General features: G+C 44.3%; 1 protein-coding gene across 2 annotated transcripts in view; it reads left to right on the top strand.

Annotated features, from left to right (window-relative positions):
* Positions 1 to 7,595: 7,595 nt before the first annotated feature.
* Positions 7,596 to 22,575, top strand: part of PTEN (phosphatase and tensin homolog) — a 49,098-nt gene continuing 34,118 nt past the window's right edge. The window contains exon 1 of one of the 2 annotated variants that reach the window (XM_071748895.1): positions 7,596 to 8,226. In XM_071748895.1, the coding sequence (XP_071604996.1) occupies positions 8,148 to 8,226 (79 nt within the window). In that variant the 5' untranslated portion in view covers positions 7,596 to 8,147. The remainder of the gene's footprint in view (positions 8,227 to 22,575) is intronic. The other variant, XM_071748896.1, reaches the window with a different exon arrangement.

Below are 22,575 nucleotides of genomic sequence, written 5' to 3'. Positions count from 1 at the left end.
TCCCGAGCCCTGTACGAAGGTTCCGCCCGCCACCCCCGCCCGGCCCTTTGTCCGCCCGGCCCTTTGTCCGCCCGGAAGGGGAACCCCGCTCCCCGGGATCCCCGGGCCCCTCCCCACCGGTACCGCCTCTGTCCCTGACCCGAAACCCGCCCGCTGACCAGCGCAATCCAACCCCCTGGGAAGCAGAAGCGCGTCAGAGGTTCGTAGCTCAGGTCCGGGAAAGGCAGCGTTTGGCGGGTCTGGGATCTTAGAGGGATCAGCCAGAAGGAAAACCATGAAAATCCGAGAACTCCTCGGGAGTTTACTGAGAGATACGAAGGTAATGGGTTCCGGTTTCAACTTGTGGTGAGGACAGTAACTTCGCACTTTATATACCAACAGAAAAGCGTCCAGAAAAAGGTTAAAATAAGGGGATTTCCGTAATTGGTGTAATGAATATAAAGTTGTGGTGCCTTGTTCTCAGCCCGTCTGCTCTCCCGTCAGTGTCTCCGCGGTGCTGGAGCCCCTCGGGCTCCGCTGTGTCCCCAGGGCAGCTCTGCCACTCCGAGCTCTCATGCGGGCACTGCCCAGGGGCTCCCTGACGCTCACGGGATCCCATTTTCATTTCATGCACTGGGACAACGTTATTGTCTTTAAATTACCATTACCACAGGAAAATATTTAGGACCCTTCTGTGTTTTTTTCTCCCACTTAAAAAACTGACATCTGTTTTGCTACAGTTACGGAGAAATGCAAATGGTAAAAGCTTGAAACCTACGTTATGTCACTGCTATTCGACAGCTGTGGCAGATACTTTTGAAAGAAATCTCCTGCTGAAAAAAATATCTTAAAAAAATGAGATGGAATTTTTCAGGAACTAACCAGGGTGATTTTGAAGTTGAGGTTGGTGCAGAATGCATATATTGGATTGGGTCCTGATTTCTCAAAATAAGAAGAGATTATAATTTTTTGCACAAGTATTTTTTTAATAAATGGTGAGAAACACCAAATCAATTCTGCTTTCCTAAATACAGAGTCTCAAAACCTTTACCTTGCTGAAGGCTTGATGTAAGACTTAAATCATTCGAGCAGCTGAGAAGTCTGCATGAAGTCTCCATCCCTCTAGCACTGCTGGAGCGTTCTCCATTTGCAGAGACCTGGCCACAGTGAGGTGTTGCTTTGTCATCACTTCTGCTGTCCCTGCACCAGGTGATAAAGAGCTGCAAGAGCCAGGAGAGCCAGCCAGCCTACCACCAGTGAACTGGGCCTCCATTTTCAATTTATATTGTGTAGTAAAAGTATCTGTCTGAAGGAGAAATATACTGGAAACCATGTGTTTGTACTAGGGGAAAGAAAAAAAAAAAAAGAGCCCAAGCACTTTGGATAATGAAGAATGCTTCCTACTTCAAGAAGGAGCTAGAAACTGGTGACATAAGTTGAAAGTTGTTCAGCACACATTTTTATCAGTTTGGGTTTTGCAGCTGTGTAGTTGTGGCTTAGGCCTGGCCTATAACAATGAACCACATGGCTGCTCACTCCCCCCCCCCCCATTTCGGGGTGCTAAGGAGGAAATGCACAAAAAACCTCGTGTGTCAAGACAAGGACTGGGAGGGTTCCACTCAATTACAGTCATGGGCAAAACAGACTCAACTTGGGGGGAAAAAAAAATTATCATTAATCAAATCAAAAAAGGGCAAAGAGAAAACAAAAAACAGACCTTAAATACCTTACCCCACCCCTCCCTTCTTGCTGGGCCCAAATTATTTTGTTCTTGGTATCGCTGCCTCCAACCCCCAAGGACAAGGAGGACAGGGGAGTGGGGAGTGGGGTTTGTGGTCCATTCGTCACACATTGTTTTCTGCTGCTCCTTCCTCAGGGAGAGGGGTTCCTCACAGTCTTCCCCTCCTCCAGCGTGGGGTCCCTTCCACAGGAGAGAGCTCTTCATGAACCCCTGCAACCTGTGAGGTCAGACTGCTCTGGCGGGTCCTGCCCACAGTGTCACGGGTCTGCAGTCTCCTCCTCTGGCACAGGATCCATCATGGCTGCAGGTCCACATCTGCTCCATCCTCATCCTCCATGGGTTGCAGGGGGACAGCTTGCCATCTCACCACAGGATGTAGAGAACCTCTGCTCAAGCACCTTCTCCCCCTGCTTTCCTCACCGACCTTGGTATCTCTGTTCCAGCCCTGCTCTCTGATATTGTTCTCACCTCTGGTAGTGCTTTTTTCTCCTTGTCTCCTCTGCCCTGAGGTGTTCCAGTCGCTCCTTTACCTTTCTTGAATGTGTTAATCACAGAGGTGCCTCCATTGTGGGGACAGACCTATGAGCTGGGGGGAAGCAGCCAGGCCTCAAGCCCCTCCCCTGCTACTCAAGGGCACCACATCAACCCAGAACAAGCTGTGGAAAAAGAGGACAATGTTTTTTGTTGGTTGGGTTTTTTTGTTTTGTTTTCCCCTGATTGATACTGAAAAATCAGATTGTAAAATTCCCCCTAAGTGGAAAAATTTCAACTTGAATGTACAGATGCCTTAGTTGAACTCAAGGTGGTAGCTCTTCAATACAGGACTAGAAGGTCACCAAAAGGACCTGGTGTAGTGGAAAACTCATTAAAGAAGGTAAGATGAATGATGCGTGGTGTACTGCTGGTGCTTTTCTATGAAACATGTTCTTTTTGGCAAACTTCTCCAGTCAGTGCAAGCTGACCTGAACTTTGCCAGTGCCTGAAATGGGAGCGAGATGGGAAAGGAGTAGGACATTAGAATCAGAAAGGTCTGTGGTGGCTGGAGGCAGGAACGGGGTTTGCAAGATACAGGGAACAACAAAAGACAGAGGGGAGAATAAGGATGAAATGAGAGAAACAGAAAGCAAGACACAGTGTATGGAAAAAACAAAATGGAGGATGGGAAAGTACAGAACAAGCTGAAAGAAAGAGAATGCCCAGGAACAGTTTAATAATTGGGCAACTCAGGGTAGCAGTATTTCCTCAGAAGCTTCTTTCAAGCTTCACTAACATGCAGATCAAAGACTTCCTGAGTAAAAGGATGCAGTGTATTTTCTAGCTTTTTTTTTTTTTTTATGAATTTGTCTATTCTCACCTCAAAAACTTTTCAGCATCTGCAGCATTTTGTAGTGAAGTTCCACAGCTTAACTTCATGCCAGGACACTACCTCTCTGTTTTATTATGAACCTGTCACCATCTAGTATCATCAGTAATCCCTACATTTTACATAGAAGAAATGGCAAAGAAGCCCTTTTCCAACTGCTTCAGTAACTTCTCCAGACTGAATAACCCCAACTCTCTCAGTCTGTCTTCACAGGAGAGGTGCTCCAGCCCTCTGATCATCCTTGTGGCCCTTCTCTGGACACACTCCAACACATCCATGGCTTTCTTGTAGTAGGGGCTCCAGAACTGGATGCAGTACTCCAGGTGGGGTCTCACAAGAGCAGAGCAGAGGGGCAGAATCACCTCCCTCACCCTGCTGGCCAGGCTGCTCTTGATGCAGCCAAGGATCTTTGGCTTTCTGGGCTGTACACTGATGGCTCATGTTGAACTTCTCATCCCCCAGCACTCCCAAGTCCTTTTCCTGAGGGCTGCTCTCAAGCCAGTCCCTGCTCAGCCTATATCAGTGCTTGGGATTGCCCTGACCCAGATGGGGACCTTGTACTTGGTCTTGTTGAACTTCATGAGGTTGGCATGGGCCCACCTCTCCAGCCTCTCAAGGTCCCTCTGGATGGCATCCCTTCCCTCCAACGTGTCAGCCACACCACACAGTTTGGTGTCATCAGCCACTGCTGTTGGTTTCTCTTCCCTTGTCTATTGCCTTTTCATAGGCCACAGGGTTTGTCAGGCATGATTTGCCCTTGGTGAAGCTCTGCTGATTATACCCAATCACCTCTTCATTCTTCTGCTCCAGCAGTGCCTCCAGGAGGATCTGCTCCATGATCTTTCCAGGCACAGAGGTGAGACTGACCAGCCTGTAGTTCCCTGGATGTTTCCCTGTTGAGTGCTGGTTCATCTCCATGAGACCCTCTTATACTCTCCCCTTATCTGCCCTGGTGAAGCCACATCTGGAGAACTCTGTCCAGTTCTGGGCTCCCCAGTTCAAGAAGGACAGAGAACTGCTGGAGAGGATATGGCAAAGATGATGAGAAGCCTCAGATAGCTCCTGGTGAAAGGCTGAGGAACCTGGGACTCTTCATTCTGCAGAAGGGAAGACTGAGGGGGATCTTATCAGCACTTATAAATACTTGCAGGCTGGATGTCAGGAGGATGCAGCCACTCTTTTTTCAGTGGTGTCCAGTGACAGAACAAGAGGCAACAGGCACAAACTTGAACATAGGAAGTTCCATCTAATCATAAGGAGGGTAGCAGAGCACTGGCACAGGCTGCCCAGGGAAGTGAGGCAATGGAGTCTCTGTCTCTGTAGACATTCAAAACCCACCTGGACATCATCCTGTAAAGCCTGCTCGGGGTGAACCTGCTCTGGCAGAAGGGTTTGACTACATGATCTCCAGAGACCCCTTCCAGCCACTATCATTCTGTTATTCTGTGATTTTATACATTGGAAGTTTGGGAAAGGAATAGTAGGATCTCACTTCACACACACATGAGTTGATCCCAAAACAATGGGCTGCCAACGTGATCACAAAAACAAGGCCCTGAGAGGCCTTGGGAACAGTGCTCTTAGCAGAGTTTGGAAGAAATTAATAGCATTGTCCTTGGCACTGGCAAGATACCTTCAGGAACACTGCATGCCATGCTGGTCATTGACATCAAAGATATATGAATTATAATGAAACTGGAGCAGAAAGCTGCTGATTAGGGAGAGTTGAAATTTAGGGCAGCTGAGCTGGCTTAGCATAGTCAGAGGGTGTCTAGGAGGGACATTTCTGCCTGCAAGCACCCAAAGGGTAAAAAGGGTAAAGGCTACAGAGTAGGAGCTATTCAAGGCCAACACTAGCCAAAGAATAAATGGATACAAACTGGTCACAAACACCTTTTGCATGAAAATCAGAAGAAAGTTCTGGGAACAGCTTGCTGGTGGTAATAATGATGGCAAAAGATCTTAAGATGAAACTTCATGCATTTATGAAAGGAATTATACAGTACTCACAAAGGCAGCAGGCTGCAGGAGCCCAGGAAATTTCTCCACCTTATGTTTCAGATTATTTTGAGCCCTTTGAGGCAAAGTGTAGCATTTCACCCTCCCATTCCTCTCCCTGCTCTAGCTGGCCTTCAGCACCTGCTTAAAACCTGCTTAAAGATTGAACAAGGCACTTAATTTATCTGGCATTTTTTAATGCCTTTTTGCTGTTCCTCAGGAAAGGAAAGATTCATAAAGTTTTGCCTAAATTACAAATGCAAATATTGCTATTGAATACATCTTCTCATACAGAGTACTATGTTTTATCCATTTTTTCCTATTTTCCAGGCTTTATTATAAAACACTTTCCAACTAATATACAAGTGAGTGCCAGTTTTCTCCAAGCTGCCCTGGTCAAATGCAGTAGATAGCCATTCCCTGGGGAATGCAATTACTAAGGAAACCAGAGATATTTACCAGTTGTTTTCCCATGAGGGCTGTCTTCACCATGGTCTGATGGGTCTTGTGAGATACAAAGTCTCTTCAGCAGGTGTCTTCTGCCAGCCTCAGAAACACTTGAGGGTGGAATTATCCATTAAACCCAAGATTTGATCTTGTGGACAAACCTGCCTGGTTTACACAATCTGATCTTCATGAAGAGAAGGAAAAAAGGGGTGTATGAGTTCTCTTCCTATTAGACTGACACATTCCATGGTGTCTCTTTTTTAGTTGTATAGGAAGTAGTTTTTCTTTTCTTTCTTTCCCTGTGGAATTTTGGAGATGTGCATTTCCCTTTTATAAAACAAACAAATGCCTTCTCACTCCCTTTAAACAGGCTTCCTTCAAAGGTATCTTTGACTTCCATGAGATATCTTTCACATTACTTATTGTCCAAGAAGAGAACGAAGGCAAGTTTTTTGAGGAAGGCAAATTCACAAATTTATTTGCTTAATTACCCCATTCCTTCAAATGTAGTATCTGGCAAGCTCTCTCCTGTTCCCTTAACAGCTGGGGCTGATGCTGATTTCCAGCAGATTCTATTTCTGACACCATACATTCCAAGCTGTGTTAAACTTTTGTTTTGTATTACCATATATGGCTACTATTTCACCTGCACACAAAAGGAAAAAAGTCACACAAAGCCCCCAAACATACTGTGCTGAACTACGACGGGACTGGTAATGGAGACCGTGGTGTTCATGTTCAGCTCAGACTGCAACAGGCTGCCTGATAGCAATTTTTCTGCAAATCATTAACACCTGCAACTCCCAAAGACTTTGTGCAGTTTTCAGCACAAAGTGTGAAGATCCTTGGACAATGGGATCTATTTGCTGAAATTTTAAAGCGATTTAAAGGCTGACTTAGCGATGCAGCGACTTTTCCCCGTCAGGATCAGTAGGATCAATGAGGGAAGGAGGGGGCCGGAGAGCTCTATGAGAACACCACGGCCATCACCGCTGGGCCGGACGGAGTGACCCAGGGGGACACTTTCACCTCCCTACCCTTGTGCTCGGATGCCAGCGACCTCGGAGGCGGCACCTGCCCCCCATCACCCCCGGCCTCCCCCGGTACCTGGCGGCTGCAGGGGGCACTCGGTGCTCACGTACTAGGGCGGGCGTGGAGAGGGAGGGAAGCCGGGCAGCAGAAGCTCCCGGTCAGCCCGGGTTCCCCGGCCTTGCTGTGAACTGCACAGCGGCGCCCCGGGGGCGGGGAGGTGGGGATGCTCGGGATGATGGGGATGCTCGGGGCGCTTGGCCGATCGCCGCCCATGCGGGGCCCGGGGACCCCATCCCCCCGCCCGTAACCAATGAGCCGGTACACGCCTAACCCAGCCCGGGCACCTCGCCGGGGCAGGCGCAGCTGCTGGGGCCGCCTGAGAGGGGCAAGGAAGGGAAGGGAGGGAGCCCCGTCCGCTCGCCCGCCGCGGGCCCCGACTGCCACCAGGCCGGGAGGGCGCAGAGAGCAGGACGGGGCATGGCTCCCGCCGCCCTCGGGGCTCGGGTGGGCTCCGTCAGGACGAGCCCGTTGGGGAGGGAAGGAGGGGGCAGGTCAGGGGTGTCGGGTCAGGGGGTGCCGGTTCGGTCTGAGCGCTCCCCGGCCCCGCTTCCCTCTTCACCTCCGGGCCCGGGCCGAGCACTTCCGCCCGCGGGGGGAGGGGCGCCGCGAGAGCTGCGGGCCGCCCACGTGACCACGGCGCAGCACCTCCGCTCTGCGCGGCGACAGCGGCGCCTCACCGTCCGTCGTGTATCCCTCCGCCGGCCACCACGTCGCTCCCTCCGGGCGGCAGGAGCCGGGGAAGGCGGCGCGGCGAGAAGCAGGCGGACCGGCGGGAGGGGGCTGGGGGTTTGGGGGAGGCGGCGGGGCCGGGGCGGGGCGGCGGGCTCGGCAGTTCGCGTGGAACTACTTTGTCGTGTCGGCGGAGGTGGCGTAGAGGGCGGGGCGGCGCTGTCTGGCCTCTCGGAAGCTGCAGCCATGATGGGAGCCTAGTGCTGGCGCGGCGCTGCTGGGCGCGGAGCAGGCCCGGGGGGATGAGCCAGGCCGCGTCGCCGGCTCGCACGCCCTGAGGAGCCGCCGCCCCGCTGCCGAGCACCCGCCCGGCCCCACCGCGCGGCTCCGCGCCCGCCGCCGCTACCGCCGCCGCCGCCGCCCCGGGCGGGGAGCGGGGCGGAGCGGCGCCGGGCCGGGGGGGCGCCCCGCGTCGCTGTCACCATTGCTGGGGCCTGGAGCGCCGGAGAGCTGCTCTCTCCGCCTCCGCCTCGCTCGCCTCAAAGACGGCGGCGGCGGCGGCACCACCCTCAGGGACTCGGCCCGGCTCCGGACCCTCCCTGCTCGGCCGCCGCCGCCGCTGCTCCCGCCCCACTCGGCGCAGCGGCGGCAGGAGGAGGAGGAGGAGGGGGCAGCCGCCGAGAGCCGCCACCGCTGCGGGGGGAGGCGTACCCGTCTGGGGCTGAGCCGCCAGTGCAGCAGGCCCCGAGCACGGGGCCTCCCGGCGGCCGCCGGCCCGCCGCCACCTCTCGGCCCTGCGCCCCGCCGCCTCCGCCCAGCCCCTGCGCGCTGTCCCGGAGCGGCCCCCGGCTGCCAGACATGACCGCCATCATCAAAGAGATCGTCAGCAGGAACAAAAGGCGATACCAGGAGGATGGCTTCGACCTGGACCTGACCTGTATCCTCCCGGTGGTGACGGGGCCCGGCACCGGGCGCTGCACGTACAGCTATTGCATCAGACCTGCGCGGCGATTACCTAACGCGCTTCCCGGTGCCGGGCCGCCGGGGCTCGCCCGGGCCGCCGCGCCCTCTCCTGTCGCCGCCGCCTCGGCCTCCTTTTGTCTGGGCGGCCGCCGAGCCGGGGCCCGGCACTCGGGCGGGTTAACGGGACCTCCGTGATGGCGAGGATTAACGTTAGGGTTCCTTGGCGATTCCGGCCGGCCGGCCTACTACCAGCCCCGTGTCGCCGACGAGCGGCCCCCGCCGGTCCGGGGAGCCTCTGTTCCGGGGCAACGGGGGTCTGCCCATTACCTCTGCCTGTGTTGGTTTTTTCGGCTCACATAGCAAATCCGCCTGTCCCGCCGTGACTCGCATCCAGACAGCGTTTTAAAATTATAATTACTTAATATTTCGCCTTGAATTGCAAATATAATGGTGGCAGGCATATGGCTTTACTGGAGTTGCTTCATTCTGTGCTGCAGGAGGGGCAAAGCCTGTGTCCTCTGCCCTGATTTTCATACAGTCAGCAAAGGAAGAGCTTGTGCTCGTGCAGTGCAGCAAGGCTCTTGATGACAAGAGGTGGCAATTGCTTTTTCCAAATTAAGAAAATGCCTCTTTTCCTGATGTGGTGTGTGAACAGTGCTTTGGCATAATCTCAGATACAGTAAACACATGGATGTTTTACAAAGGAGAGCATTTTGGTTCTCTAGCAGAGTTGTGAGGAGTGTAATTTTCGAATGTGTAATTCTTAGGCATTTGCCACTAGTCAGTAAAGCTGGAGAGAAGCATTGCTGGTGTATAGTCTTGGTGGCCTTTTGGACAGGTGTGCTGTTGCAGAGACAAGCTGCTGAGTTTAGCTCAGTTAACTGTGTGTCAGGGCTGTGCTGTGGACAGAGCCTTACTCCGTGGTGGACAGAGGTTGTTGCTGTGTGTGAGAGGTTTTGGAGGGAGAACCTTACTTAAGAGCTCGGACTGTCCTAGGAGAAATTAATATTGACAGTAGTAGTCAGAGCTGGACTTAGCCCTATAGAGAGAGTACTTTCTTTTCTGCAACAAGATCAGGGTGAAATCTGTTGGATTTTGGAGTAATTACACTTGTGTCATAGCAAGTGCTACAAATAAATCAAGTTCTTGGGCAGGATCAAAACCGTTAACAGCTGTAACCAGTGTAGGCCTCCTGTGTTGCCTTGAGCCTTGGCCTAAGATGTGTGACTTTAAAGCTGGTTGAAGGGTTCTTGATTTTAGCAGGTGGCTGCTGAGCTTTCAATTAAAAGCAGCAACTGTCATAAGTAATTCCTGTATTCTGCTCGTGGCACTGATAAAATTCAGTTTTAGGTTTGCCATTTTAAATGCGGTTGGTCGTTCTGTTGGCCTACAACTAGGGCAGCTGCAGTGCTGACAGGGGCCAGCACAGCACTTTTGGCTGGCTTAACAGCAGAAATCCAAGTTAGATTTTGTGAGGGGTTTTCAAAGCACTTTGGGGTTAGGAAGAAAGTGGTGGCAAAACGATGAGGTGTTAGCTTCGCAGTTGAAGAGTTTGGTGTTTCAAATGTCCAGATGTGCCATTAGTAGGGAGAGATTTTTTTGACTAAAAAAGGAACTTTTAGCTAGGAATCTGGTCCCAGCAAGAAAATTGGTAAGTATTGAACCTTAGTTTTCTTGCTCAGGGTTGCTAGTGATATGCCAAATGGAATTTATTGTTGTTTTTTTTTACTTTTTTATCTTGTTAGTTTTAGTTTTAGGGTTTTGTATTAGAAGTAGGCCACTGAACACTGGATTTAGGCTAGTCTTTCTTAAAGAAGTAGCTGGCTGCAGATCTGTAATGACATCTGTAGAGTAGTGTTTTTCATGATTGCAAAAATATCTTTAGAAGAAACTTATATGCAATCCTCTTTCTTTTTTTTTTTTTTTTTTTGTAGCTGCACATATGAACAGAAGGCTGAGGTGCCTGCAGAAGTGAAAGTTCAGCTTTGTATCGCTTTGTGCAGGCTTCTTGGAGATGTTCTTTCTGCAGGGCTTTGAAGTTGTTGCTTATAAAACTGGAAGCAGGAAAATAACCTGCTTCTCTACATGCATAGACAGAAGACTGAGAGGGGAGTTAGCTCTCCAACTATGTGATGTTATGTGAAGAAAGAGAAAAATTGAACCCTTCACATGAGCTGTTTGGGAAGGCACGTAAACTGTGGTAGGAGGAGCAGGGTTTACGTTTTCAATGGTACTTCTCACTCTCCTGGAGCTTCAAATTTTGAGAGAAAAAAAAGCTTCCATCTGCATTTCTGTTGAAGGTTAGCTTAGCCCCCCTGTGCAACTGTGTGTATCTGTAGGAATGTCTTCTGTTACAGATTACTGGCTGTTTCAGGGTAGCTGCTTCTGTCAAGCTAAAAGAGACTGACAAGAGTTGGATAGCCAGGTATCTAGCTGGGAAACAGAGGTGTGAAATCCTCTTGCATTAAATCATAAAATGGTTTGGGTTGGAAGGAGCCTTAAGGATCATCTAGTTCCAACCCCCTGCCATGGTCAGGGACACCTCCCACTAGACCAGGTTGCTCAAAGCCTGATCCAGCCTGGCCTTGAATACTTCCAGAGAGGGGCCATCCACATCTTCCCTGTGTCTTGCTACCCTCATAGTAAAGAATTTCCTCCTAATATCTAATCTGAATCTCCCCTCTTGTTTTAAACCATTGCCCCTTTTCCTCTTGCTACACACTCATGCAAATACTTCTGTATGAGTAGTTCATTGATGATGGCTCCTAAATACAGTAGTTGGTGATTGCTACCTGGGTTTTGGGAGGTGAAGAATGAAATGAACGTACAGTGGAATCCAGGTGAAGTGTCTGATCTCCAGCCTCAGTTTCTTGTTCTTTTTTTCTACCCATGTCTTGAGGAAGAATTTGTATCTCAATGACCCAGGTGAAGAAGGACTTCTAATCTTTGTATTTTGGTCACAGATGATTCTCTCAAGGCATTGTAAGGGAGCACTTGAGTGGCAAAAGGCAGGCTGGGCTAGGTGCTAAAGTATTAAAGTGCCCTTTAGGGACTTCTTTTTCTCTGTTGGGCCTTGTCAAATACTTTTAAAGTGGCCCTGATATGTGTCTAGTTCCCTGATGTACAGTGCATTGTGCTTGGGAGTCTTGGTTCCTGATGAGTTGGTTATGAATTAATCTTGTGTGGATAGTGTAGGATTTTAGGAAAGGGAAATAATGACTTCTTAAAATCAGTAGCGTTATGCACAGAGGATGAGAACAGTCCTGTCTGCTAATTACAAAACAAGCGTCTTTAAAAACCGTGGAGGTATTTTCATTTAATCAAATTTTCATTTCTGTCTGAACAGTCTTGCTATGCATCTCTTGGGGGGTGTGAGAAATGTATTTTGAAATTAGGAAAGAATTTTAAAGATGGAGACCCAAAAACTGGGTTTAAAACTTTATTTCAGATGCTGCATTTATTCCTGATTTATTTGGGTTTCTATTTAGTTTCTCTAATACTGGCTATATTTTTGTGCAAATGGATGAGAAGGGAAGTTTGGATTAATGGCTTTCTTCTAAGATGGCTGCATTTCTTTGTGATGCAATGACCAGTATATTTTCTGAGGCACCATAATTTTTGGTATTTCTGAAATTGTGCAGCTTGGTTTTTGACCATTTTCCTGCAGGGAACAGTGAAGAGTGAATGCTTGCATGCAAGTCTTGCACATAGCATTGCTTGCTTCTGTCTTAGGAGGTCTGTGTGTAACTGAGTTCAGCAAGCGGCTTAACTATTTGAGACTAAAGTGGAAAAAAAATCATATAACTGCTTCTCATGCCCATTATAGCTTTGATTAAACTTTGTGTCCTGATTCCAGGCCTTTTGTTACACACAAAAATGGCCACGTAGCATGAGCACAGGATAGGACATGGCTGCTTGGATGCTTAATTGAAGCATGTGTAGCTCGTGACCTACATAGTTGTATGCACTGCAGCAATATTCAGTAAAGATTAGATGTTGGGTGCAGTTTATTTACAGTTGTTACATGTATGTAATTTGTGTGATATAATGAAAGGCAGAGAAAGCTAAAATTGTGAGTGGAAGCTTCTTAGCATGTCATACTGCTTTATGCTATTTGCAGTCCTTAAGCTCTTTGCAATTTGAATGAGATTTTAAATTATGTGACTTCACTCAAAATGGTTCAGCTTCCAGGAAAAAAAATTAACTAGTGGTGTGAGGTACATACCATGTTTCAAAATAGAGCCTTGGTTTGAAATACCATTCTTTTAAAATACTTGGTTTAATTTTAAAAATGAAATTTGTTAGATGTTTTGTAACAAGTTTTTCTTGCACAAAGCACAGTAAGGGGGCTGGTAGGGGTGTAGAAGAAACTAGAGGAAACCAACTGGCAACAGGTTTTATTGGTGGAAAAGTATTTCTTTGTTCTAGAGTAAACCGTGTTTAGCTGTGTTAAGAGCCCAACAGATTTGTTTTACTTCTGGAACCTGGGAGTATCTTGGGTTTTGGAAAAGAAGATTAGCACCAGTTTTGCTCTGAATTAATCTCTGTAGTCTGTTTGAATGGACAGCAGAGAGATGGTACTCCTCAGAGTGTGAACCAGTTACCTGCACACTGCAGATGTGTTTGATCCTGGGAAATCTGGTCTTTTTGTACTTACCAAGGATAACAATTTAAAAATTGTCCACGCAGTTAAAGCATGGTGGTGAGGGATGGAAGTATGCTCTTACTTTTCCTCACAACCTGCAAAAAAACCCAGACAATCTGTGACATGCTGCCCTAGTGTGTCCATATTTTTGTGGGTAGCGTTGTTTGACAGCTGAAGTCTGTGCACAAAGACCCTGCCATTTGAGCAAGTGCTCTGCTGTGCAACCCTCCCTGTGCCCATTCACAGTAACCCCAGCCTCCTTGACAAATTGCAGCTCATCTCTTTGTGCCTGCTTTTCAACGCAGTGAAGACTTCCTAGTGAACCACTTGATCTTGCATCATCTGAAGTTTTTAATCAATTTGCAGCATTTCTGGAGGCTGTTGGTGCAAGCTAAACATGAAGTTAAAAAGCTGCTTGTGTACACTTTTAATTCAACAAAAGTTGCAAACTGACCGTTGGTTTCAGTAGCTCCACTGTTGTGGTGATACCTGTATGTTCCTTTCAAGGTAGGGAAAGAAACAGGTACAGCTTTTGTGGATGGACGTCAGGTAAAATTTTCTTGCATAGTGACCTTTTAGAACAAACACAACTGAAACTAATCTTCATTGAAATGCTGGTAAGCTTAGTTCAGTGTGTAATTTACAGAACATCCAAAGCTTTGCCATCAAACATCAGCGAGTAATGCTGAATGAAGTGCAAGGCTTGCTAGGGGCAGTACTGTTTTTTGAACATTTCTTCTTATGGAACAATGCAGGTTCATCTTCATGGTCTCTCGCATTAAGACTCATGAGGTGTTGGCACTTGAGGCCCTTGAGAAATTATCTTTGTTAAGGCTGGTCCATGACTTTGGGGAGAATGATTAGGCCAGCTTTGAGGACTTCTGAAAATCCCACCCATTAAACCCTTGGTTTGAATCTTGTTGTAATGGTCACGCATCAACACTGGGTCCAACTTGAGTCTTGAAGAAGGTTGATGAATTTTGGAAGTTCATCTTTGTAGTAAACTGTGGTAGTCAAGAAGGCCTTTTTGTCCTCAAGATCACATGTGACTTCCACTGACTTAATGAAATGATTGTGGTGTATTTGGGGAAAAGATACAGTCTGGAGTGTGCAGCTTACGCAACACTTGAGATGCAGCAGTATAATACATGTGGAAAGAAATTAATTGGCCCTTGATGGCTGCTAGACCGGTGACCAAATTTCTTTGGGACAGAAACGTGTGTTCCTTGTGCTACCCAGTGCTATACTTAATGCATCTCATTTAAGAATTTTTTTATTATTACTAAAAGGTTTTGAAGTACAGTGACTGCTGTAGGAAAGCTGGTATTTCCTAAAGGATGTCTTAAAGCACTGTGTGGAGAAGAGCAGAATTTTTCTAATTTTCTTCCAAAGAAGGTGTCTTCCAAAGGTGTCTATTTTCCATTTTCTTCCTTAGATGACACCTAAAAACTCTTTGTGGAAGCAACTGCTTTAATTTGTTTAGTAAAAATATGTCTGTGTTTTTATTAACACATTATGTTAAACCCCCTGTGCTAAAAACTGTAAAACCATGCCAAAACTAAACTTCAGAATGTAATAGCTACAAAGCTGAATTTATATATACTTCAGCCTTCTGAGTTTTTATATACTTTCTGACTACTGAGTTGTCTTTGCCAGTTTTGAATCTTTGAATATTTTTAAAAATCAAATTATATTTTTAGTGGATTAATGTTGCCACACTGATACTGCATAAAATGAGTTACACCCCTGGTACTTTAGCCTAAAGTCTTCCTTTACATTGTATATAAACAAGAACACGGTTCTTGTATAATAATAAGGGGCAGTGGTTGTGTTCTGACAAACTGGAAGAAAAGGGAGTGAATAGGCAGTTGAGCTATCAAATCTGTTAATTACATTATAGACCAAATTTGTTGTAATTAATAAGTAACTCCCTTCTAAAGCCCACCTCCTTTCTACTTGGAGTACCAGTGAGTAGTATGGAGCTTGGAGCTGTATGTGATTGATGTTCTTTTGCTGTGCCTAATGTAGGGTGTATATTGAAGGTTAATTATTGCATGGCTTTTTCAGTGGGATAAATGGGGTATAACTTGGAGTTGTGTGATTGCTGGATATCTCTGATGCCTCATCTTATATACAAGGGTAGTTGTGGTCTCCTTTGATTTGGCACTTCTGTGAAGGTTGTTGAGATACACGTTTGTGCATTCATGTGAGTTACTGGGATGGTGATTTCCAGACTCTTGAGAAAGTGATTTACTTGAAAATAAGGGAACTGTGTGGTTCTGTGGTCCTGTAGAGCAGTCTTTTCTGAAACGCAAATGCTTTGTGGGTAGTAGACTCTCCTTTGGGTCCAGAGATTGCTGTTAGGTTTTTAATGTCTTAGTCCCAGATTGATATTTTAGATATAAGTAAATCCTTGTTCTAGTCTCTAATTCAAGCAAGCATCTTCTGTGCTTGTATCGACATCTGCCTTGTTTCCTGTCTTGACTATGAGGCCCTGGAAAAAAAAAAAAAAAAAGTTCTGTAGAGTGGAAGTAAATAATCGTGCAATTCAGCCGTGTGTCATGCTGCATAAATGTAGTTTATCCTAATAATCTTCAGGCAACGTTGCTAAAGTAGTAGGTTCTGTGATTCAAATGGTATCTGACTGTGCAGCTAAAAAATTAAACTCAATTGCTCTGTGTATGGGATGATGACATTTGCAAAAGCTGGCATTGTCCCCCTTTAAAGATGAAGTCCCAGCTTTACAGCGCCAACATGCAGTAGTGCATGAAAACTGCTTAATACCCATTTCTTTTGTAGTGAAGTGCTTAAGAAATGTATTTATCAACTTAATTTTGTCTTTGTGGAGCTGTAGTGTAATAGATTTTAATTTCATGATTAATTTTCTTAGAATTTTATTTTCATTCTTGATTTTGTTAATTCATTGTATAGTCTGGGTATATATATCGGGTTAGAATTAAAGTAGTTGTCTATTTTTTGTTGTTTAATTTCTTGTGTGGGTGAGCTAGAGAAGTAAAATGTCCTTTTTTTGTACTAAGATTTAGAGAAGGAAAACTCTAGATCTGTTTAGAATTAATATTATCTACTTGAGGCTTGTTGGTTGAGATGTTTTATTAGGATGGCCTTATGTCTTATTTTCCTGCTTGCATTGATTTTTTTCTTGAATCCCAATCCTATCCTACCATCAAACTGAGGTTTGATAAATAAATACAAGTCCTAGTTTTTGTCACTTATGTTTTATAAGGCTTTTTATTGTCATACATTTTTCCTCTAGCCTGATAGCTATTTTAAGTTCCTTTGTCTCTGAAAGTTTTGGGTGTCCTCTCAGACTTGCAAGAAGTTGAGACCGAGCCATTTTTCACTTCCTGTCAGTAAATATCAATGTAGTGACTCTTTTTTTCTGAATAAATTCGTGTTTTTCTATCGGTCTCTGAGGTTAGGAGATACTTAAGTACATGTCATAGCATCTTTAGTTAAGAGATCCTGCAAGTTGTGGTAGTGTGCTGGAAACATGTACCAGGGAGGAGGATTTGTGTTGTATTTGTTTCATGGGTTAAAATAAGGAAATCTGTCACCTTAGAAATCTTGAACTGAGATGATGGTAGGATGAGGGAGAATGATTTGAACTGGAAGATGGGAGATTCAGGTTAGTAATTAGGAAGTCATTCTTTGTTGTGCTGGTGGTGAGGCACTGGCCCATGTTGCCCAGAGAAGCTGTGGCTGCCCCATCCCTCAAAGTGTTCAAGGCCAGGTTGGATGGGGCTTTGAGCAACCTGATCTAGTGGGAGGTGTCCCTGCCCATGGCAGGGGGATTGGAACTTGATGATCTTGAATATCCCTTCCAACCCAGACCATTTGATTTTTCTATGAGATACTCAGGCTCTTCATATACATTGCCTCCTGCAGAGGGGATCCCCAGACATGTTGCCTTGAGGACAGCTGCTCAGCCTTGCATTTACAGTTGTCCTTTGCCACTTATGCAGCTCTCAGCCTCAGGCTGCTGTGTTGGGATGCCACAGTGGGTATGATAGATGGGATTGCAGCTTCTTCCAAAGCGTGAGCAGGAACAAGAAGCCTTCTTACCTTGACCTTTGCATGTTTTCACCTCTAGAAACTTGTTGGGATTCTAGGGCTTTGTTCAGTGCTGTAGACCTGGACTTGAGGTTGAGTAAGGAGTTCAAGGCCCATCTTTGACTCCTCATGTGAAGAGTTCTTCCTGCCAAATTTTGTTAGAGTAATAGAGCAGGCTGTTGCATTGTTTGTTATGGTACTGAATGCTCTTGGCTTTTTCTTAATGTAGGAGTAGCTTTCTTGTGTCCCATTAATTGCCAGTTATTTTAGAGGTATTTGTCTCTTTCCAGCAAGCCCATGTTTCCTTTACTATCTGAATGCCTTTGTGTCTTTATTCCATACTATGTTGGAATGGAAGTTAAAAACATCTTTTCGTAGTCTTTTTCAGAAAAAGCTTCTCTAGAGTAGACATTATCTCCTTTTATGCTTTGCTTTTACCGTTTTTTATATTCTGTGATGTTTATGAGGATGATACACCATGTTTTGGAGAAGAAAAAAATCGTGGTTGCTTGTTATGTAGATTATGTGTGGATTTTTCCAGTCTTCTTGAATTTATTAGCTATTCAGCAAAGCCTCCATAGGACTCAGAGCTCCAGTATACATCTCATACACCTCACAGATGAAGGAAGAGACTTGTTCGGGGAATATTTTCCCAATATAATTTAAGAAGGAGGTCCAGTCCCTTTCTATGGGATGGAAGTGAGTTGGGGGTGTAACTAGTTCCCTAGACAGCCTGGCAGTGTCATCTTCAATCATCTTCTGATTTACTTCTTCACCCTGAAGGAATCTGAATTCCACTCTAGACCTGTTGTCAGCTCCATGACCTCATCTGGATAGTTTTGCCTTCTGGATACAAAGGAGGTGCAGTTCTGTTGTTCTTTGTCTAGATTGCTCCATTTAAATCACAAGATGAAAGATTTTAAAAATTTAAAAGTAGAAAAAACAAAGGGTTGTAGTTGAATTATTGAGCATTAAGGGATTAAATATATTTCTACTAAATCATAAAATGTTTCTCAGCCACATCTGAGTTGGTCTCTTTTCTTGTTCTTCAAGGCACAGATGGTAAAGTTGGCAAGTGCAGCTGGCTGGGTACAAGGAATCCTTCTTTGCTGAGGAACTTTCTCCTGTTCATTTCCTCTATACTCCCCTATTATCCAGACTCAGAAAAATAGTAAACTGATTTTGCATTTCGTGCTGCCTAGTGGAAATGCTGCCTATTAAAAAATAAAGGTGTGTGTGTGTGTTTACAGGCTGAGCTGTATATGCACTAAGAAACTTTTCTAGATTTGGCTGGGTATGTTTACCTATGCCTTTTGTTGTAGGGATGCTGTCATAAAAATTATTTTAATAAGGGCTTGGCTATTTTTCAGGACTTCTAAATCTTGAGGATGGAGTGTGTAGACTTCGCATAACACTCTCCTTGTAGCTTCAGGCTGTAAAGCTGTTGAACAGTGAGAACAGGTTAGTATTTTTTTTCTTGCTGCTGCTATACAGATTTGTTTAGGCTGGAGTTAGGCAGCATGAGGCATGAGGTTAGGACAGGAACATTTCATAGCTGGGAGCACCAGATGCACTGCTAGACCACACTGCATGGTTACTGTAGTCAGAGTTCCTGAAAATTGCAGACAAATTGAGACAACAGAGCAGCTTTGGGAGATTTCAGAGTCACGTTGTTCCTCTTCAGTGTCACTATCAAATGGGACTCAGCAGTTGGCATCTGGGCCTCCTGTTGCTGGAGATTGGTTTCCTTTGCATTGTGGCCCTGTGCAGCCAGGAGGGTGCTGGGTGATGCATGACAGAGGAAAGCTGACAGTAGCTTGTGTGTCAGTGAGGAGTGGGCTGTTCAGAAACGGATTAAAGCAAGTGCATGCCTTGCTTGCCTGAACTGGAAGGGAAAATTTGCATTCCTGGCAGTTGTGAAGCTTTTTTCAGGCCAATTTAAATCTGTTATTTGTTAAATAAGTTTCATATTTGAAAGCTGGGAACTAAGGATAGGGAAAAATGGATTGTTGTCCTTTTATTTGCAGATACCAGTTTCAGGTTTTGCAGTAAGTTTTTAGCTCCAAAGCATGACATGAACAGTGACCATAATTAACAACTTCAGGAACACTTTTTAAAATTTTTTGTTTTAGAGAAAGACGAAGCTTAATGGCCTAAGGCCTCCATTTGATTGTAAAGGGCTAATAGTTTCAAAGCTGTTTTTTATTTGCATTTTGATTTTAAGATCTGTCATCAGTGTTGGGTATAAAGAGTAAAACTATGTAAATTCTTAAGCACTGCATGCTCTAGCATGCTTAATAAAAATAGGAAGATTAACTCATTTGCTTTCTGTTTTTCTATTCTAGCTGCCTTCCTGAGTAAAGTGAGGATAAGGGATTAAATATTTTGAAATAGGACTTCATAAAATTACTTAAATTCTAATGACTTACATTCTAGATAGTGAGAATGTTGATCATGGCAGGAAAGGCTGTAACTCTCCATTTTTGTAACTCCCTTGTGACTGCTCAAGAACAGATAAATATTTTGTTACTTTTTTTTGGCCACCTTCCATTATTAGGAAAAAGGCTGAATTTGTGAGCAGAATCAATTAGAGGACCAGCATAAGTTGCTTCTAAGTGTGAATGTATGTAAAAGCTAAAGTGTATATTGCATGTTCTTTAATATGATATTGGCATAATGTGAATATATAAACAGCTATTTTTGAAAGTGATTATAACTGCTGATTTGCATAATGATACAGGATTTTTCTCATATCGGTTGGGAGGACTGATCTTTAGCATGTAGAAATGGTTTCAGGCTTTAAGAACAATGTTTTGTTAAACCTGTGAACAGCATCTAAGCAAAAGTGTTTCTGAAGTGGTGTATGGATTATTTGCTTTGGTATGGCTTCAGTATTGAGGAAGCATTGCTCATTTGTTGTGCCATCTGGTAACTTAGCAAAATAATTGGGTGCTTTAATTTCAAGGTTCCTTGGGTGTAGCACAGTGCTGTCTTGGTTAATTTGCAAGCTTAAGTTTTGTAGTTAGTAAGAAATACAAACTTGAAGATGGCATTTTAATGTTTTGCTGTTGCATATCATGAGTCTCTCACAATTTTTAAAATCATAATCACTAACTAAAATACTGGCTTGATGTTTACAAGGCTGAGGAAGGAGTGAGTGCTTTAAAAGCTGTTGAAAGCATTTCTGGGAATGGGTTTCTTAGGAAAGAACTACTCGGCAAAATATGGCTGTGTTTAACCATTTTACATTTTCTAGAAGGCCTATTTAAAGTTTTGGTAGTTAGAACAGTTCGATTTAACTTTGTTTTGATTAACTTTGTAGAACTGTCTCAGTAAACAGCTGATACTTTTCCCATTTTCATTTGCATGTCTTTAAAAAAAAAAAAAAGCTTGTAATTTATAATGAACTTGTTGCATGTTTAAAATTGTTTGTTCTTCCACGTTTCTAAAATTATCAGTATCATTACCAATTTCATGATGACTCAGAATTCTTGCTTTGAATGTAAGCCCAGCTTCCAAGCTCTGTTGTAAGAAATCTCATCTTGGTAGCTAATTTCTTAATTTCAGCTTTGGAAATCAGTGTTAATTAACTGAGGTGTGAAAATGCTGAGCAAAGCTGATGATAAAAGGACTTCTGAAGATGATGCTCAATGGACGGTAGCTTCTGTAACTGGCTTGGTTCCATGCAGTGAGCACAGGCTGCCCCTCAGGAGGAAAGTTTCTTTCCTCAGCATCAGGGAAAAAAAATCAAGTTAGTGCTGAAGCAGTAACAACATCCCTTTTGCTTGAAATAGATCTTGGAGCAGCTTTTTGCAGTAAAGGCAAGTGTGAGAGAGCTTTTAATGGCAGTTTTTTAGCACTGGGATCTAACTAACAGGGATCAGAGACTGGGATCATCTGTGCAAACAGCAGCAGCACTGCTTATCCCTTGAGAGGAGTTACATGAGATGCAGGAGACAAAAGGGGGTCCTGCTTTCCAAAACTTTGAGACTGCCACAGTTTAGGGTTTTTTTAAGTTTTAAGTCTTTTAAAAACTTTTTCTCTCTCTCTCCCTGCATGTGTTGAGGCTTTGGATAAGTCTGTGAGCCTGTAAACTAGAAATGCTGCTGAGATGTTTTGCTGCTCACAATTTTGTAAGTAATTTGAGCATGTTACATGGTAGTTCGGTGAAATTGAGACACCTGTGTCATTGGTGATAGTAGAAACTGAGCTTGGTTTTGATGTGGTATATAAAAAAAATATTTTAGCTCTGTTAGCATAAATGTTTGTCTCCTATGGGAAAGTGCTATGGAAAGCAGGGTAACATACTAGATTATTTTGCTGTGGTAATTTATATATGCCATCTTGTGATGGCAAAAAAGGAAGATTTTCAAGTAAAAATGCTAGAACTGTTAGTAGGTAGAAATCAGGTTGAAAGAGGAGTGAGTGGTAGGTAGAGTGTGCTAGCTGTACATCTGGTAATTTGCTGTAAATAAGCATAGAGAAGGTGCACAGGATGTATTACCAGTTTCTTCTGCTTATGGCAAGTAGTGATCAATAACTTGGTAAATAAATTGCTAATTATATAGCACCTTTTGTAATTTTAAAAGAGTTGTGGACTGCGTGCAGAGTGAAGTACACTTAGAGTGAAGCTCGAAGTTTTAAGATTTATGTGATTTCTTGGTATCTGAAGTTAACACAAGCTCTAAGTTAAGCAGTATATATATATATTTTTTAGAGTAAGCTTTTTTTAGGGTTGTAAACCCCTTCCACTGTCTGTATTTGAGGCATCCACATGTTTTCTCAAGCTTTCAGATTTTTCTCATTGTCTGCAAAAATCATCTCTTGAATAGTCCAAGAAGACAGTCTATTAATACTTGCATTACAACATAGTCAAAACTAATCTTTTTTTTTTTTTTTTTTTTTGAGACTAGGAAAGATTATTTCTGTGTATACATTCTTCATGTTTTTCTTAAGTATTGTAGTTAGCTGTGTAAATGCAGAATTTGACCAATGTTGCTTCACTGTGGGTACTTGGGCTTGTGGGAATTCTGCCAGGATGAAGTGTTTTTTATCTTAGTTCAGGCATCTCTTTGTGTACAAGTAACTGGAATGTTAATATCGTGGAAGGTGCTGCAGTGTCTTCCATTCTGATGATTACTCTTTGGTGCTTTGCTATATTTTAACCATAAAAAGAAAAACTAATATACAGTTGTGGAAAAAATTAAGTTGAAGGAGACCTCTAGGAATCACCTCTTTTAGCCCCCTGGTTTAAAACAGGGTCAACTTTAAACATATGCTTTGTTCTTACTCCTAAAATAAGTGTAATAATGTGGGGTAGGATATGGTTTGGTTTTGAGCTGTTAGTTTCATTTCTGTCTTGCTTTTCAGTGAAGCTTCTTTGCTGCATTATCACTTCTAACAATGTTAAAACTTGGGAATACTTGAGTTCATTTTAAAAAATCCATATATCATTGGACCACCAGGAAAACAGATGTGTAGTTTTCTAGTAGTTTGTTGTAAATTCTTTATTGGCTCCAGATGTAGACTTCGAATTTGGTCTTTTTCTTTAGTACTAACTTGGTTTTGCTCTTAGTACTTTTCTGAGTTGCTTTATCTCGGATTGCA

The sequence above is a fragment of the Heliangelus exortis genome, chromosome 7 (assembly GCF_036169615.1).
Source record: "Heliangelus exortis chromosome 7, bHelExo1.hap1, whole genome shotgun sequence".
Taxonomy (NCBI): domain Eukaryota; kingdom Metazoa; phylum Chordata; class Aves; order Apodiformes; family Trochilidae; genus Heliangelus; species Heliangelus exortis.
This window is presented reverse-complemented; position numbering and strand designations above follow the sequence as displayed.